Source organism: Ranitomeya variabilis, chromosome 6 (genome assembly GCF_051348905.1).
Source record: "Ranitomeya variabilis isolate aRanVar5 chromosome 6, aRanVar5.hap1, whole genome shotgun sequence".
Lineage (NCBI taxonomy): Eukaryota > Metazoa > Chordata > Amphibia > Anura > Dendrobatidae > Ranitomeya > Ranitomeya variabilis.
The window spans coordinates 501,905,697-501,921,293 of NC_135237.1; the positions used below are offsets into that span (position 1 = coordinate 501,905,697).

Here is a 15,597-nt window from a genome sequence, read left to right on the forward strand (position 1 = left end):
ATGGGCTGTGACTGCTATGGGCTGCAGTTGCTATGGGCTGCGGTTGCTATGGGCTGTGGTTGCAATGGGCTGCGACAGCTATGGGCTGTGGCTGCTATGGGCTACGGCTGCTATGGACTGTGGTTGCTATGAGCTGCGGTTGATAAGGGCTGCAGTTGCAATGGGCTGCGACTGCTATGGGCTGCGTCTATGGGCTGTGGCTGCTATGGGCTGCGGTTGCTATGGTCTGTGGTTGCTATGGGCTGAGGTTGCTATGGGCTGTGGGTGTTCTGGGCTGTGATGAGCAACTAAAACCGCTTCACTTGTCACTGCTTTCATCGTTCCTCCCCATTCTGTGTGCGGGCGCATGGAGCTCAGGGGTCACACTATAAGACGATTCCACATTTTCCCAGGACATGTCTATGTAGTAGATAGATGGGAGTGGGCAGGCGAGGGTGAACAGTGGGTGCAGGGAGCTGCATAGTCTGTCACCTCCTAGCAATAATTGGGGGGTGGCAGTGGGGATTGTAAAATGATTCTGCACCTTCCGGTCCGGTCCATCACATTTATTGCATTTTTTCCACAGATCACTATGAAGATTGAGAGGACACTGCCCGGAGGCGTACAGAGCCATTGTAGTGTCAAGGGCCCTGCCGAGCGATGGTCAGTGATCAGAACTGCAGCTTCTCAGTACACTTTCAGTCTGGTGTTATTTAGGGGCAGGGGTCACTAGTAGGGTTGAGCGAAACGGATCGTTCATTTTCAAAAGTCGCCGACTTTTGGCAAAGTCGGGTTTCGTGAAACCCGACCCAACTCCAGCGTGGGATCGGCCACGTGGTCGGCGATCTTGGCGCCAAAGTCACGTTTTGTATGACGCCTTCCCCGCCATTTTTTCAGCCAATTAAGGAGTGTGGGCAGCGTGATGACATAGGTTCCGGCCTGGTTTCTGCGGCGTCATAGAGCCATATTACCGTTTGGGCTGCAGTGATTTCCGCAGTCAAACACAACACATGCTTTGCACGGAGGAGAGGAGAGAAAGAGAGAGAGAGATTTTGCAGGATGCGTTTTTAAACGACGCATTGCGACGTAATGCAGTTAACGCCAGTGTGAAAGTAGCCTTACTGTAGGTCTGTAACTGTTTTTCGTCTGTATTTAGGGGCTTTGGCGGTCGGTATCCGCTCCGTTGTCTGAATATTTCAGGGTCTGGTCTGGATTTATTGTGGGGTGCAGCCTGGGGTTATTCTGTATTTATTTTTGGTTGATTTATTTTGGAGTAAGAGCTCGGGTCTTTGTTATTTTTGAGGTGATACGAAACATAAATGCACCTATTGTGATCGGTGCAAAGTAGGTTCGTTTTTAGAGTTTTCTGGCATGGAATAATGAGGTTTTGATCAAAGTGGCAAAATGAGGTAGCTGGGCACCAAGGTCAGTAAGATGGATAAGTATTAGCCGTATATACAAAAATATATATTATTGATAACAGGCAACGTGTTTCACATGTAGACTGCGTGCTTCTTCAGGGCCTGGTGAGGGAAGCAGGCCACATTTGAAGTACATTTCCTGTTAATAATAAACTCTGTTTGTATATACGGCCAGTACTTATCCATCTTCCACAGACCTTGATGCCCAGCTACCTCATTTTGCCACTTTTCTCTTGTCTAAAGGTACCGTCACATTAAGCGATGCTGCAGCGATATCGACAACGATGCCGATCGCTGCAGCGTCGCTGTGTGGTCGCTGGAGAGCTGTCACACAGACCGCTCTCCAGCGACCAATGATGCCGAGGTCCCCGGGTAACCAGGGAAAACATCGGGTTACTAAGCGCAGGGCCGCACTTAGTAACCCGATGTTTACCCTGGTTACCATTGTAAATGTAAAAAAAAAACAGTACATACTCACCTTCTGATGTCCATCAGGTCCCTGGCCGTCTGCTTCCCGCACTGACTGTGAGCGCCGGCGCTCAGTCAGTGCGGGAAGCAGACGGCCAGGGACCTGACGGACATCAGAAGGTGAGTATGTACTGTTTTTTTTTTACATTTACAATGGTAACCAAGGTAAACATCGGGTTACTAAGCGCGGCCCTGCGCTTAGTAACCCGATGTTTACCCTGGTTACCATTGTAAAACATTGCTGGCATCGTTGCTTTTGCTGTCAAACACGACGATACACGCCGATCTGACGACCAAATAAAGTTCTGGACTTTCAGCAACGACCAGCGATATCACAGCGGGATCCAGATCGCTGCTGCGTGTCACAACGATATCGCTATCCAGGACGCTGCAACGTCACGGATCGCTATCGTTATCGTTGCAAAGTCGTTTAGTGTGAAGGTACCTTTACCATTAGGACGCTTCTTGGTCCACAGATCACGATGAGGAGCTGCAGCCAACAAAGGATCTAATGTTTTATTAGGGTTGTGCTTAGACCCTGGCAAGGACATCACTTGTGGGGGCGGCTCTGGTCTCTGCTTTTTCAGAAACACCAAGTAATCTTGTTACAATGTGCAGTGACAGTGCACTCTCTTGCTGGCTCGTCAATTCTCATCAGAGCCGGTGAGGGAGCGCATTGTCACAGTCATATTGCCAAGATCCTGAGTCAACCGACACATACTCAGAGCAGTCCCTGAAACAGAGGTCACTGATGTCAGTTCGTGTCAGGATGGAAACAGAGGCTGCAGTAGTGACCTCAGCCTCTGCCCCGATGTCGCTTTGTTTGAGTATGCCAGCATGCACATTGAGAAATAAACAGTTAAGATAATGTAGTTTCGGAAATCAGAACGATTACGATCATGGCAAGAGCAAAATATAGCGCTATGTCAGTAATTTGCAGCAGCCCCAAATGAATGATGACCATTTGGGGCTGCTACCGTTACTGACCCAGCGCTACATTCCACCATCTTGTCATGAGCCCAATCCGTCTGGTAAAAGTCTGATTGCTAATACTGAAACGTTACTTACAGCTCTGGCAAAAATTAAGAGACCACCACATCAAAACCCTGTCATGGGCAGCCCAATCTCCAGACCTGAACCCCATTGGAAACCTCTGGAATGTAATCAAGAGGACGATGGATAGTCACAAGCCATCAAACAAAGAAGAACTGCTTACATTTTTGCGCCAGGAGCAGTGTGAAAGACTGGTGGAAAGCATGCCAAGGCGCATGAAAGCTGGGAATAAAAATCATGGTTATTCCACAAAATATTGATTTCTGAACTCTTCCTGAGTTAAAACATTAGTATTGTTGTTCCTAAATGATTATGAACTTGTTTTCTTTGCATTATTTGAGGTCTAAAAGCACTGGGGGGGGGGGGGGGTTTGACCATTTTTCTTTGTCAGAAAAAAAATAATTGCTTGGAACTTTGGAGACATGTTGTCAGAAGTTTATAGAATAAAAAAACAATTTACATTTTACTCAAACATATACCTATAAAGAGAAAAATCAAACTGAACATTTTGCTGCGGTCTCTTAATGTTTGCCAGAGCTGTATATTGGATTGCACTTTTAATAAAGCATTCTATCATTTCTGCATACTTGGGAGTGCCGGATTCCTCTTTTTTCTTTGAATATATGGAGGGGCATCCTATCTGAGCCCACACCCACATGGAGTGACGTATATCTGGTTTCTAGTATATTCTGTAGAGCCATGCCTCGGGTTCTGCCATCTGTTAGCAAGCTACACCCAAATAAACCTATGCGGTAAAAACTGATGGGTCGTTAGAAAAAAAACAACATTTAAATGTTAGTAACTTTGTGTAAAGTGGAGAAGGTGTCCTCCACATTGTAAAAGAGCACACAATCTGGCTTAGTAAGTCCAAAGACCCAAGACTACAGTAATGACTTGATGAACTGACATGCAGCATTATATAAAAAATAAGTAACAGGTCAAAACAATGTATGCTTTCCTCCCTACCTGCAGCCTTTGCGATTCACCCTCTCTGTCCACGCTTTCCTCCCTAGCTGCAGCGTGTGATAACCCGCTCCATGTGCTTTTTTCCTTACCCACACCTACATTCCTACCAACTCCACAACCATGGACTCTCAAAATCTAGTGCGCCAGCAGCTGATGGCAATGACCAAAAACTGCAATGTAGCTGAACTTATGTCATTTCCTTAGCAGCTAGCAGAATGGTTGTTATCAAGGATCAGAGAGGAAGAAAAGCTTAGAGGGACCTAATGCAGAAGGAAAGTTAGTATGCACATTATATACACATACTGTATGTATACACATATGAGATCACACACACGGGTCTATTTTTTATTCCACAAACTCCGGTTGTAACCATTTTATGTCCTGGCAGCACAAAACCACTGATTGAGAGATGGCCTCCTCCTACTGCAGGGTTTCCCAAACTCCAGTCCTCCCAGCTCCAACAGATCTCAGAATTTGCTTAGCATTGCACGGGTGATAGATTAATTAGCAAAGAATCAGAAATCGCCAAAGGTGCTCACCTGTGCAATACTAACAAAACCCCTGAATTCATGCTGTGTGGGGGGGCTGCGAGGACCGGAGTTTAGGAAACACTGTTCTGCTGTGTCATTAGCACATGTCCCACACACAGTCACAATGCAGATCTTCATTCGCACAAGGCGTCTTTGTAGTTGATGAATGATGGCAGCACAGTGAGCCGAGCACGAGTAGAACGTCCGCTGACAGGTTATCATCTCCATCAGTAAATACCATATGTTGGCTCATCAGAGTCCCGGTATCGGTCCAAATATCTTAAAGGCTGACCGTGAGGAAATTTAACTTGTGGCGTATGATAAATTGGAGGGAACTGGTGTTCAAAGATGGGTTCCTTCATATCTAGGAGGAGAGAAGAAAAGATCATCATTCAGTTACATGAACACATTTTAGGTACCAGTGAATGACAGAGTCTTTTGCTTTCCCAAATAACTGGAGTTGTGTCCAGCAGCACAAACGTTCCCTGTACTGACCGCAGGCTGATCACGCTCTACCGATACACTGTAACAACTCCAGCTGTGAGCAGGCAGAATGTGCTAGAAATGTTGGGATCGGGTCTATGTACAATGCACTCACTCAGGACATTGTGGAACACGTGGCTCACGCTGTCGTCCCATGCGCACTGGAAGAAGGCCAGCCCCGCCGGGGTCATCTTATCCTCATACATTCTGTAGAAATCCAAAGTCTTAAATGTCCTCAACTTCAAGCTGTGGCTGTAAGAAATGTACAATGGAATATCTGCATCTAAATAAGGACCGGGAAAAAACAAAATTAAGATTTTACCAAGGGTTCGGGAGCAGCTCGCCCTTGAAATCAATGTGTCCTTCTTGCTTGAATAGGATGAATATGTATCTATGGTATCCGGTGCCTTTGGCAGGGAATGCGGGGAAGTAGTGACATACTTCATCTCCAGAAAATACCTGGTTACCAGGAATGTTACCGCTGCAGAAAACCAGAGACGCCGTGAGAATATATCCAGCCGAGCACAGTACGAGGAGCGCAACCAGGCGGACAGCGAGATACTCACACCAGCCAGTGCACATACTCAGAGTCTGTCGCCCTCAGGTGGCCATCTGGAAGGATAGCACAGACATGCATGTGTCAGAAATCAGATACAAATCATTAATCAGCACTGGAGTATCAGAAAATGTATAAAGTAGCACAAAGATGTAGAGAAGTGATGTCTGGAAAGGTCAAACACCCCCCCCCCCCCCCCCGAAAAAAAAAAAAAAACACAAACCACCAAAAACTGTGGTGGTTTGGGGATGGGGGATGATATCCACTAAACTTCAACTGTCTTCTAATGATCTGGAAGCTTATGTGTATCCAACCCCCAAAAATTACCATGCTAATGTATAAAAACTGCAATTAGTTTAAAGGGGCGGAGGCAGGAACAGCAGCAACAGATCGAGCCACTGATTTCTATGCTGATGAAGCAAAAACACTGACAGCCTACCTGGTCTTTAGCTAGTATGTGACCAGTCAGTGGCCATGTGCTTTATTTTATTCGCTTTAGAGCCGAGCCATCGGCAGTACGGCACGTGACCCATGCGGCCATCGGCACGTGACCCATGCGGCCATCGGCACGTGACCCATGCGGCCATCGGCACGTGACCCATGCGGCCATCGGCACGTGACCCATGCGGCCATCGGCAGTACGGCACGTGACCCATGCGCCATCGGCAGTACGGCACGTGACCCATGCGCCATCGGCAGTACGGCACGTGACCCATGCGCCATCGGCAGTACGGCACGTGACCCATGCGCCATCGGCAGTACGGCACGTGACCCATGCGCCATCGGCAGTACGGCACGTGACCCATGCGCCATCGGCAGTACGGCACGTGACCCATGTGACCATCAGCAGTATGGCATGTGACCATCAGCAGTACGGCACGTGACCCATGTGGCCATCAGCAGTACGGCACGTGACCCATGTGGCCATCAGCAGAACGGCACGTGACCCATGTGGCTACTGATAGGATGATGTGGGACTGAAGTTGGTTAGATTAGTTTGGAAAAATCATCTTTTAAAGCATATAAAAGGGTGTAAACCACCTCCGCTCCTACCTCTTTCGAAGCAGTAATGAGTGGAGCTGGATTACCCCTTTAAAGGGGACAGGTGCGCCCGGCAGGTATCAGTAGATGTGACTTCACCTCACGAGCAGTGAGCAGAGGACTAACCCTTCAGATTCTGAATTTCATGCCTAATTTGTATTGAACTTTAATTTAGACAATGGAAAATATCAACCCCAACCTAGGATAATGGATGTGACTGACAGGAAGTACTGAATCATGAAAATACTAGGATAAAAAACCCTGGACCTAAAATAGACTTTCATAAAAGTGAGATCGGGGTGAAACAGAAAGTGGCATTTGATGACGCAGAGTTTTGTTCTACAAACCTGGATTTGTCAGTAGCAGGGTCCACAGAGAACCTTCCTCTGCCTGAAATGAAACTTCTGGGGCGCTGGCAGCCTACAATGATGAAATCATGGGTCAGGTACGTCCCTATTTTAGGAGTCTAGTCCTAGAGTGCAACATACAGATGCCAACCTCTGCAGGGGTAACCACGTTCCCATAATACACAGGCATCACTGTGTCCTCTCCGGTGCTGTACTGGACTCGTAATGTGACCCTGGGAACAAATGTGGCTTCCCCAAAGAGATCCTTGTACACCCCATAATGCTCTGCCACCCTCTGTATGTGAGCGGGGCCACATGAACTTTCCCACTCGGCCCGAACTTCATCCAGGGGAATCAGCACTAGGATAAAACAGACAAATTCAATTACTCAAAAAAATACACTATCCAGCTGACAACCATGAATGTACAGCCATGGTCACTGGATGAGCTGCATGATCTGGATGGTTCGGGAGAACGTCCCCGCGCTGCGCGTTCACTAGCAGAAAACACCGTGCATTAAAGGAGCTGCGTACAGGATGTAACTAACTCCTATTCCCACTCCGCAAACAAAATCTAAAAAAGGAAATAGCAAAGAAAGGTCATACATGTGCGGTGACGCGAGGCTTTCTCCAGCTCCGGGTTTTTGTGGTTTGCTTTAAGCACTTCCCTCTGGGCCTTTACTCTTTTTTTCATAGAAGAGGACACACAGGGGAAGCCAATGTCAACCTTCTGCAAGCCGTCATCTAGGAGACAGAGAAAAACGGGATCTTACTGCAACCATGGGAAATCAACGAGAAAATTCAACAGGATTAAAGGGGGTTACCCAAGAAGTAAAGTGACTGCAGACTGTGTGTGTGATGTGCACACTGTCACGATTCCACATTATTCCTTGTGCAACTACATGTATGCGACTTGTTGCCTGGTGCGGACCTCACTGTCCTCTGCTAGAACACTGAGAAGTGGATGAAGAGTGTCTAGCTGCCCACAAGTGTGTGTGGTTAGGTAACTCCCCCGGACAGAGATTACAGGGGAATAGTAACAGCGTGTGAATTATGACTTTAAGGCAGCACAGTGGCTCGGTGGTTAGTATTGTTGCTTTGCAGCGCTGGGGTCCTGGGTCGAAATCCCACCAAGGACAACATCTGCAAGAAATTTGTATGTTCTCCCTGTGTTTGTGTGGGTTTCCTCTGGGTACTCCGGTTTCCTCCCACATTCCAAAGACCATACTGATAGGGAATGTAGATTGTGAGCCCCAATGAGGACAGTGATGGATGTCTGATGGAGCTACAGAGGTAAGCATAATAAATCCAGTCCGCCTTGGCAGTCATGTTGCCGTGGCTGGCAGGATTAAGGAAGCCCCCTCCGATTGCTTCAACCATAATCGGCACTGACTGTGGTTCTAACCAGGAGACACAGCCGGTACTGGAGTTTTCCCATCATGGCCTTGAGTTTGGTTCTCAATCGCACCCACATACCAGCTCCTGATCAGAGACGAAGTACAAACCATGGGCAGCACGGTGGCTCAGTGGTTAGCACCGCAGCCTTGCAGTGCTGGAGTCCTGGGTTCAAATACCACCAAGGACAACATCTGCAAAGAGTTTTTATGTTCTCGGTGTTTGGGTGGGTTTCCTCCCACATTCCAAAGACCATACTGATAGGGAATTTAGATTGTAAGCCCCATTGGGGACAGTGATGATAATGTATGTAAAGCGCTGCGGAATATGTTAGCGCTGTATAAAAATAAAGATTATTACTACAAACAGCATCCTGTAAGAACCACCTAAATACTGCCGCTGTACATTCAGATCATTTTCCATGAAGGGGTTAAAATCGTTCTAGGAAGCCACAGTATGTGGATTACACAATGTCGCAGTATCCATATAGACATATATGTCCACACGGACAGATCCGGGCCCCGCGGTGACCGTCTGCCATAGGTGGAATACACAGCACAAGTGTGACCAAAGCCCTAGAGGCGGCTCTGACAGAACGGAGGGGGACACTACCTGCGACCGGGTACAGGAACTGTCTGTACGTCCTCCACCAGTTTGTCTTCGTGCTCTCCTTGTCGGCGTGCCGGTAATACTTCCTGAAGCAGCGATACTTCTTCAAAGAGTCCAAATCCTTATCCCGAAACCCGTCATTGGGAAGTGGGCCCAGAGGAGCGGCTCGTCGGCACAGAGCGGCTGTGGAGAGGAAGGAACACCGTCACATTCTGTACAGAGCGCCATCTGCAGAGGACACTCAGCACTGCAGCCTGTCCGCATAATGAGCAGCAGCGACCACGGACTGGCTGCAGCGGTCACACGACACAAAGTCACGCGAGCAGCAGGGGGAGACATCTCTGGACCAGCACTGGTGCAGGACACACTGGCCGATGTGTACATACATGAAGAAGCACTTCAGGGGGCTTCTATAGGAAGTATTGGGGGTGCACTTTTCTAAATGTGGAAAATGCCTTTAAAGGGATTGTCCTGGACTGAGATACTGATAGATGGTCAGCATCAGAGCAGGCTGACACCCGGCACCCCAGACTCCATTCATACAGCTGCCGGGTGTCAGACTAATCTCATACACTGACCGTCTGTACTGAAGATTGGCCACCGGTATCTCAGCCCTGGACAATCCCTTTAAGACACATTCCCATTACTTTTGAACATTGGGGGAAATGTATTAACGAAAAGACCAGAAAACTGTATGAAAGGACATGGCGACCTGCGCCGGCGGGAGGGTGCGTCACCTAGCCCCCTAAGGCTGCGTTCACACCTAGCAGCAGTGTGCGGTTATCAGCGGCGCAGTTCTCACAGGCCGGCCTCGTCACATCTGCCCCGCTGCTTTTGGCGGAGCTCCATGAGGGAGAGGAGGCCCCTGACACGGACTGCAGCTCTCACAGATCGGCTGCTCCTCGGTCTCCGGTGCAGCTCTCCTGCCATTTATCGCCGCCTTACCGGCTGTACTCAGAGTCCTCCCTGTCACCGGCCACACTGACATCCTGGCCAAGGGCGCCGCCATGTTTCGTGTGTCAGTACAGCCAGACGGAGCAGGCGGAGACACAGCGAGCATGCAACCAATCACTGCGGGGCTGTTGGATAAAACAACCAATAGAAATACGGTGGTCACGTCATGTGATTATTTCCTAACCAATCACTCTGCAGCTCATGAAAGGAAAGACTTAGAGCACATTGTCCAATCACGTGTCACGTAAAAGTTTTGCCCTTAATTAATATGGCCGCTTCCAGAAAGCGTAAACGTCGTTGTCTTGGTAACTGGAAGCGTGTTAACCCCATAATGCCCAGCTGGATGTGGCGCTAGCAGCAGGCTGATGGCTGACGTGCTGGTGCTGCGGGCGATCCGGGGTAGAGCCAGGACCCTGAACCTGAGTGGGAGAAGGCTGCACCGTGTGCCGGGGGCGGTGGGCAGCCTCACCCAGCTGACGGCCCTGCAGCTGAGGAATAACGCGCTGTGCCAGCTGCCTGCAGAAGTGGTCGCGCTGCGCAATGTGAGCCCGCACTCATGCTGGGCTGGAAGGCTACGTTCACACGGGGCGTTTTTGCAGCTGGTGTTCTGCAAATGTTCAGCTGCGTTTTACAGTACCAGCAAAGTCTATGAGATTTCAGAAATCTCCTGCACACACGTTGTTGTTTTTTTTTGTCATCGGGATTTAGTGTTTTTTTTCTTTTGCACACTAGAGCATGTCACTTCTTTCAGCATTTTTCAACTATTGAAATAAATGAGTGTTGAAACAAATGCTGAAAAAACGTAGGTATTGGGTTTTGCTGCTTTTTTTTCCAAAACCTGATTCTAAACAATAGAATAGGACTTTTTTTCAACACTAAACTTTATCAGAATGCACAAGAGAAAATCTAGCGTGACAAAACTGCAGCAAAAAAAATCGCACAAGAAAGGCATCAAAACGCCGCAAAAAAAACCCACAAGGAAAACATCCTTTTTTCTGCAGCTTCTTTCCTGCCAAAAGATCAAATTTTGCTACAGAAAAAAAAATGCTGACAAACGCCCAGTGTGAACTTACCCTAATTGGATGATACTATTGCAGCATCCCTCCACTTTTAGTTGATGTAGGTCATCGCCTAGCAACAGGTGACCCTCACTGGTGACTCTGGGCATCCCAGCACCTGTGCGGCTGCAGAGACTCTGGGCATCCCGGCATATATGTGGCTGCAGAGACTCTGGGCATCCCAGCACCTGTGCGGCTGCAGAGACTCTGGGCATCCCAGCACCTGTGCAGCTGCAGAGACTCTGGGTATCCCAGCACCTGTGCGGCTGCAGAGACTCTGGGCATCCCAGCACCTAGGCGGCTTCAGAGACTCTGGGCATCCCGGCATATATGTGGCTGCAGAGACTCTGGGAATCCTGGCACCTGTGCGGCTGCAGAGACTCTGGGCATCCCGGCACCTGTGCAGCTGCGGAGACTCTGGGCATCCCGGCACCTGTGCGGCTGCCAAGACTCTGGGCATCCTGGCACCTGTGCGGCTGCAGAGACTCTGGGCATTCTAGCACCTGTGCGGCTGCAGAGACTCGGCATCCCAGCACCTGTGCGGCTGCCAAGACTCTGGGCATCCTGGCACCTGTGCGGCTGCAGAGACTCTGGGCATTCTAGCACCTGTGCGGCTGCAGAGACTCGGCATCCCAGCACCTGTGCAGCTGCAGAGACTCTGGGAATCCCGGCACCTGTGTGGCTGCGGAGACTCTGGGCATCCCAGCACCTGTGCGGCTGCCAAGACTCTGGGCATCCTGGCACCTGTGCGGCTGCTGAGACTCTGGGGATCTCGGCACATGTGCGGCTGTGGAGACTCTGGGCATCCCAGCACCTGGGCAGCTGCGGAGACTATGGGGATCTCAACACCTGGGCGGCTGCAGAGACTCTGGGCATCCCAGCATCTGGGCGGCTTGTTAAAATAAAAACACTTATACTCACCTCCGGTGCCAGTGCTGTTCCTGCGGTGTCGGCATTCATGTTCCCTTGGATCATGTGAGGTTGTTATGTCACACGAGCCCTGCACCCAATTAGCGCTGGCGCCACTGTCTCCCCCTAAGTAATCAGGAGGAAGAGCTACGGCTGGACGCTCAACTCCTCTTGATTACTTATACATTTGAAGGAGGAGACAGTGACGCCAGCGCTGATTGGGCGCAGGGCTCATGTGACATGACCTCACATGAACCCCGGGAACATGAGTGCCGATACCGCTGGAACAGCAACGGTGCCGAGTATAGGTATTTTTATTTTAACAGGGGCAAACATGCAGAGTGAGAAGATGTCCCAGTAGTGGACATCCCCTTAAAGATCGGTCAATGATTTTAATATCCTAGATAAACCCTTTGACATAAACTTGTTTTTGGTAACTCTGAAAAACATAGCTGACATTGCTCAATATTAACCATATGATGTCTTTTCCACAGCTCACTGTTTTGAACTTGGGGAACAACCAGTTTGTAAAAGTTCCTGAAGAGCTGAAGTTTTTACAGTCCTTACAGATATTACACATGTTCGGTAATAGGATTACTGACATCCCAGCCTGTGTATTAGGTAAGTCATGAAATGTTGTAAATCAATCGCCTAATATGCAGTAATCCCTCCGACATTTTACAACACTAAGGTTGCCAATACAGCAGTAAAAGGTAGCCTTTCTCCTGAGGACATATTTTGATGGCCTGACTTTGTATTTTAATTCTCCACAATTTTTTGAGGGTTTCATCAGATGTCCAAAAAACTGCAAACTATTAGATGCCCTTATACTTGAAGAGCAGTTTGGAGAATATGTAATTTAGTACACAACTCCAATTCTAAAACAGTTAGGTGTTATGATAGTGTAGCAACTCACTTGGGAAAACAGGTAACTCTCTAAAGATTGAAACTAGCCCTGCTGGTTCCTGTACAAACTAGAGCTCTTGTCCCCGCAGTTCCTAGTGGTTCCTGCAGGTACAGAGATAGCCCTAACAACAGACTAGATGATGGCAACTCGGACCTAAGGTGCGTAATAGGCCGTTGAGCTCTTCACATTCCTCCTAAGTAACCAGAGGGCAGAGCAGAGTGCAAATTACCTACAAAAGGGAAAGTGTGCTGAAATAGAAAGAGATCCCAGAGTGAGTAAAACAAACCACACAATACAAAGTAAAGGTATAAGTACATACTGTTAGAGAATATGCTGCCTACTTACTAAAAATAAACAGAAGGTAGGTGCAGGGTAAAGAACATAACCCTAGCTGGGCTTTCACTGACTGTATTACACTACAGCAGTGTGGCTGGACATCCAGATGAGACTATTAGGCCGGGATCACACATACGCGAGATACGGCCAATTCTCGCAGGTGAAAACCCAGCTCTGGCGCTGGCACTCCGGAGCGGAGTGTGCAGCTCCATATATTGCTGTGCCGTATCTCGCGTATGTGTGATCCCGGCCTTAGCAGCATGAAACACCAGTAGGGGGAAAGTATATAAAGCCGCACCTGAAAGGTGATAGGGCAGACAAATGAGTAAATGAAACACCTGTTACCCTGAAAACACTAAAGCAAGGATACCAGAATCTAAACACCCAGAGAAAAGGTGTATCTGCTGTGTCTTGGCAGACAGAGAAGCCACAAAGCACATGCTCACAGGTTGGAAATCTATTATAGCCATATTCCCTGCAGAAAATAGGACACAGATCAGAAGGTGAATGTTGGACATTTTTCCATTTAATTTGAAAAAAAATAACTAATTCAGAAATTGATGGCAACAACACGTCTCAAATAAATTAGAACAAGATTGACAAAAAGCTGGAAGAGAAAGTGTTACTAATCAAAAACAGCTGAATGGTCAATTTTCAGCTAAGTCAGATGATTGTGTATAAAAAACATGTTAGAGAGGAAGAGTATCTCAGAAGCAAAGATGGCCAGAGATTCACCAATTCACCACATGACATAGTAGAAATGTTACCCCTTAGATCCCAGTCAGAGGCCAGTCATACAGCCAAATCAGACCTCATGCTTTGCACTGATGAGGGGCAGCAGCCTGAAATACGATTGAGATTCTTGTTTTTTATCCTAAGTCATGTCGTAAGGCTCGATAAAGGGTCTATATTGAATTTTAGGATTGCTATTTCCAATAGGAGGTGCTAAAGGTCAAGTCCTCTTTCTCTCTGAAGAGGCAATTTGCTTGGACTCAGGAATACTTCCAGAAAACACTGTCTGTGCACTCAGATTACCGTGCAAACTGTGCATGAAAGCTGTATCATGCATAGAAGAAATCGAATATCACCACAATCCAGAAACGCGGCCACCTTCTTTGGGCCAAAGCACATTTAAAATGTTATGTGGTCAGATGAATCAGGGAGCTTACAATAGTTACTCCACTCCAGCACAGAAATAAATAAAACAACACACAATAAAAAATAACAATGCATAATCTCTGGAATATTCGAGACAGAGGCCAAAAATATTTTTCTTTAACCTAAGACCAGTTTCACACATTCATGTTTCACTGTCCGAGTACAAACTGATCCATGGACTGGCCGCGGGACTCCTGCACCGAGGTTGGCAGCCTCACATATGTCCATGAGACTTTTGAGTTTGGAACCTTGGTCTGTACTCGGACGGATGTGACAACCCTGCCTGATATTGACTGTGTCTACAGCAGTTCAGCATATTTTAGTGTAACATCACATCCCTTTTCCTAAATGTTTGACTTCTTATTGTAGTTATTTTCTAGGGACATGTGTACAGTAGCAGGAACTTTATAACTGGGAAAGAAATGAGTAGAAATTTGAGAAGGTTTCTTTGACGTAGTATCACAGTCTTGAGGACCCTTATGTATAATAACACAGATGACGTCCTCCACCTCCTGTTCCTGTTCACTGGTGGAACGTTCCTGGCATCCATCCTCCATGGCTACTGGATGGGACCTTCAGTACACTGACTGCTGAGCGTAACAGGCAAACTAGTAGATCTAGGAGGGTAAATGAGGTGATGTGATTGTACCTCCTACTTATACACTAAGCCTTCTGCCAGGAGAAAGAGACCTTGTAATAAGAACGTTATGGAGTTGCCATGTTCAGTTGTCCTTAGAGCAGCCGAAGGGTAAACTAGGTAAACCAGATCAACTAATGACTTGTAAAAGAGAAGTTCCGATTGTATATTGATGTAAGAGATTATCCATGACAAAAAGCATATCATCGAGTTACAGGACGCACCCAGATAATAGGACAAATATATCTTGCCAATTAAAACTTCCCTTGTAGGTTAGAGGTATGAGGTTGTAGATACAGACTCATCAACATTATTTGGGCAATTATCTTCTGTGGGGATTGCTGTATATAACTATCTTTATTATATTTGTTGGTGCAATTAACTTATTTTATAGGCACAGAGGTGTAGCTAGGGGTTCAGCTCAGGGACGGCGAAACGTATGAGTAAGCCCTGGTTACAACTACGGTGGTGCACCCTAATTGTGGGTATACGGGAACCTCATCAGATGACCAGGCTGAAAATACTTCTGTATACAAACACCAGCACTGATATTAACGCCATACAGTGACATATAGTGGTAGATACCAGTCCTACAGACCATACAGGTGGTTACAGTACAGTTATATATTAGATGAGTTGTAGCTGACGTTCTTTCTGATAGAGTCTTCATTTTTTTTGTCTTTCCATCTGGCCCAGACCGACACAAAAACTTCTCCAGCCACGACTCGTCTGCAGAGATTACAACAAAGACACAATTCACTTTTCATATTTCCAGTACCGTCCTCATCTAT

General features: G+C 47.5%; 2 protein-coding genes across 3 annotated transcripts in view; one reads left to right on the forward strand and one right to left on the reverse strand.

Moving 5' to 3' along the window:
* Window positions 1-4,218: 4,218 nt before the first annotated feature.
* MRPL38 (mitochondrial ribosomal protein L38) lies at window positions 4,219-10,043 on the reverse strand. Its single transcript, XM_077270825.1, has 9 exons — window positions 9,793-10,043; window positions 8,851-9,030; window positions 7,450-7,587; window positions 6,996-7,204; window positions 6,845-6,917; window positions 5,467-5,512; window positions 5,223-5,381; window positions 5,016-5,152; window positions 4,219-4,781 (listed from the first exon to the last, which is right to left on the reverse strand). The coding sequence occupies exons 1-9, from the start codon at window positions 9,905-9,907 to the stop codon at window positions 4,645-4,647; spliced, it is 1,194 nt and encodes a 397-aa protein (XP_077126940.1). The 5' UTR covers window positions 9,908-10,043; the 3' UTR covers window positions 4,219-4,644.
* A 73-nt stretch (window positions 10,044-10,116) lies between these two features.
* LRRC69 (leucine rich repeat containing 69) overlaps window positions 10,117-15,597 on the forward strand; it is a 50,158-nt gene continuing 44,677 nt past the window's right edge. For both annotated transcript variants that reach the window (XM_077270826.1, XM_077270827.1), the window contains exons 1-2: window positions 10,117-10,343; window positions 12,263-12,389. In XM_077270826.1, the coding sequence (XP_077126941.1) occupies window positions 10,167-10,343; window positions 12,263-12,389 (304 nt within the window). In that variant the 5' untranslated portion in view covers window positions 10,117-10,166. The remainder of the gene's footprint in view (window positions 10,344-12,262; window positions 12,390-15,597) is intronic.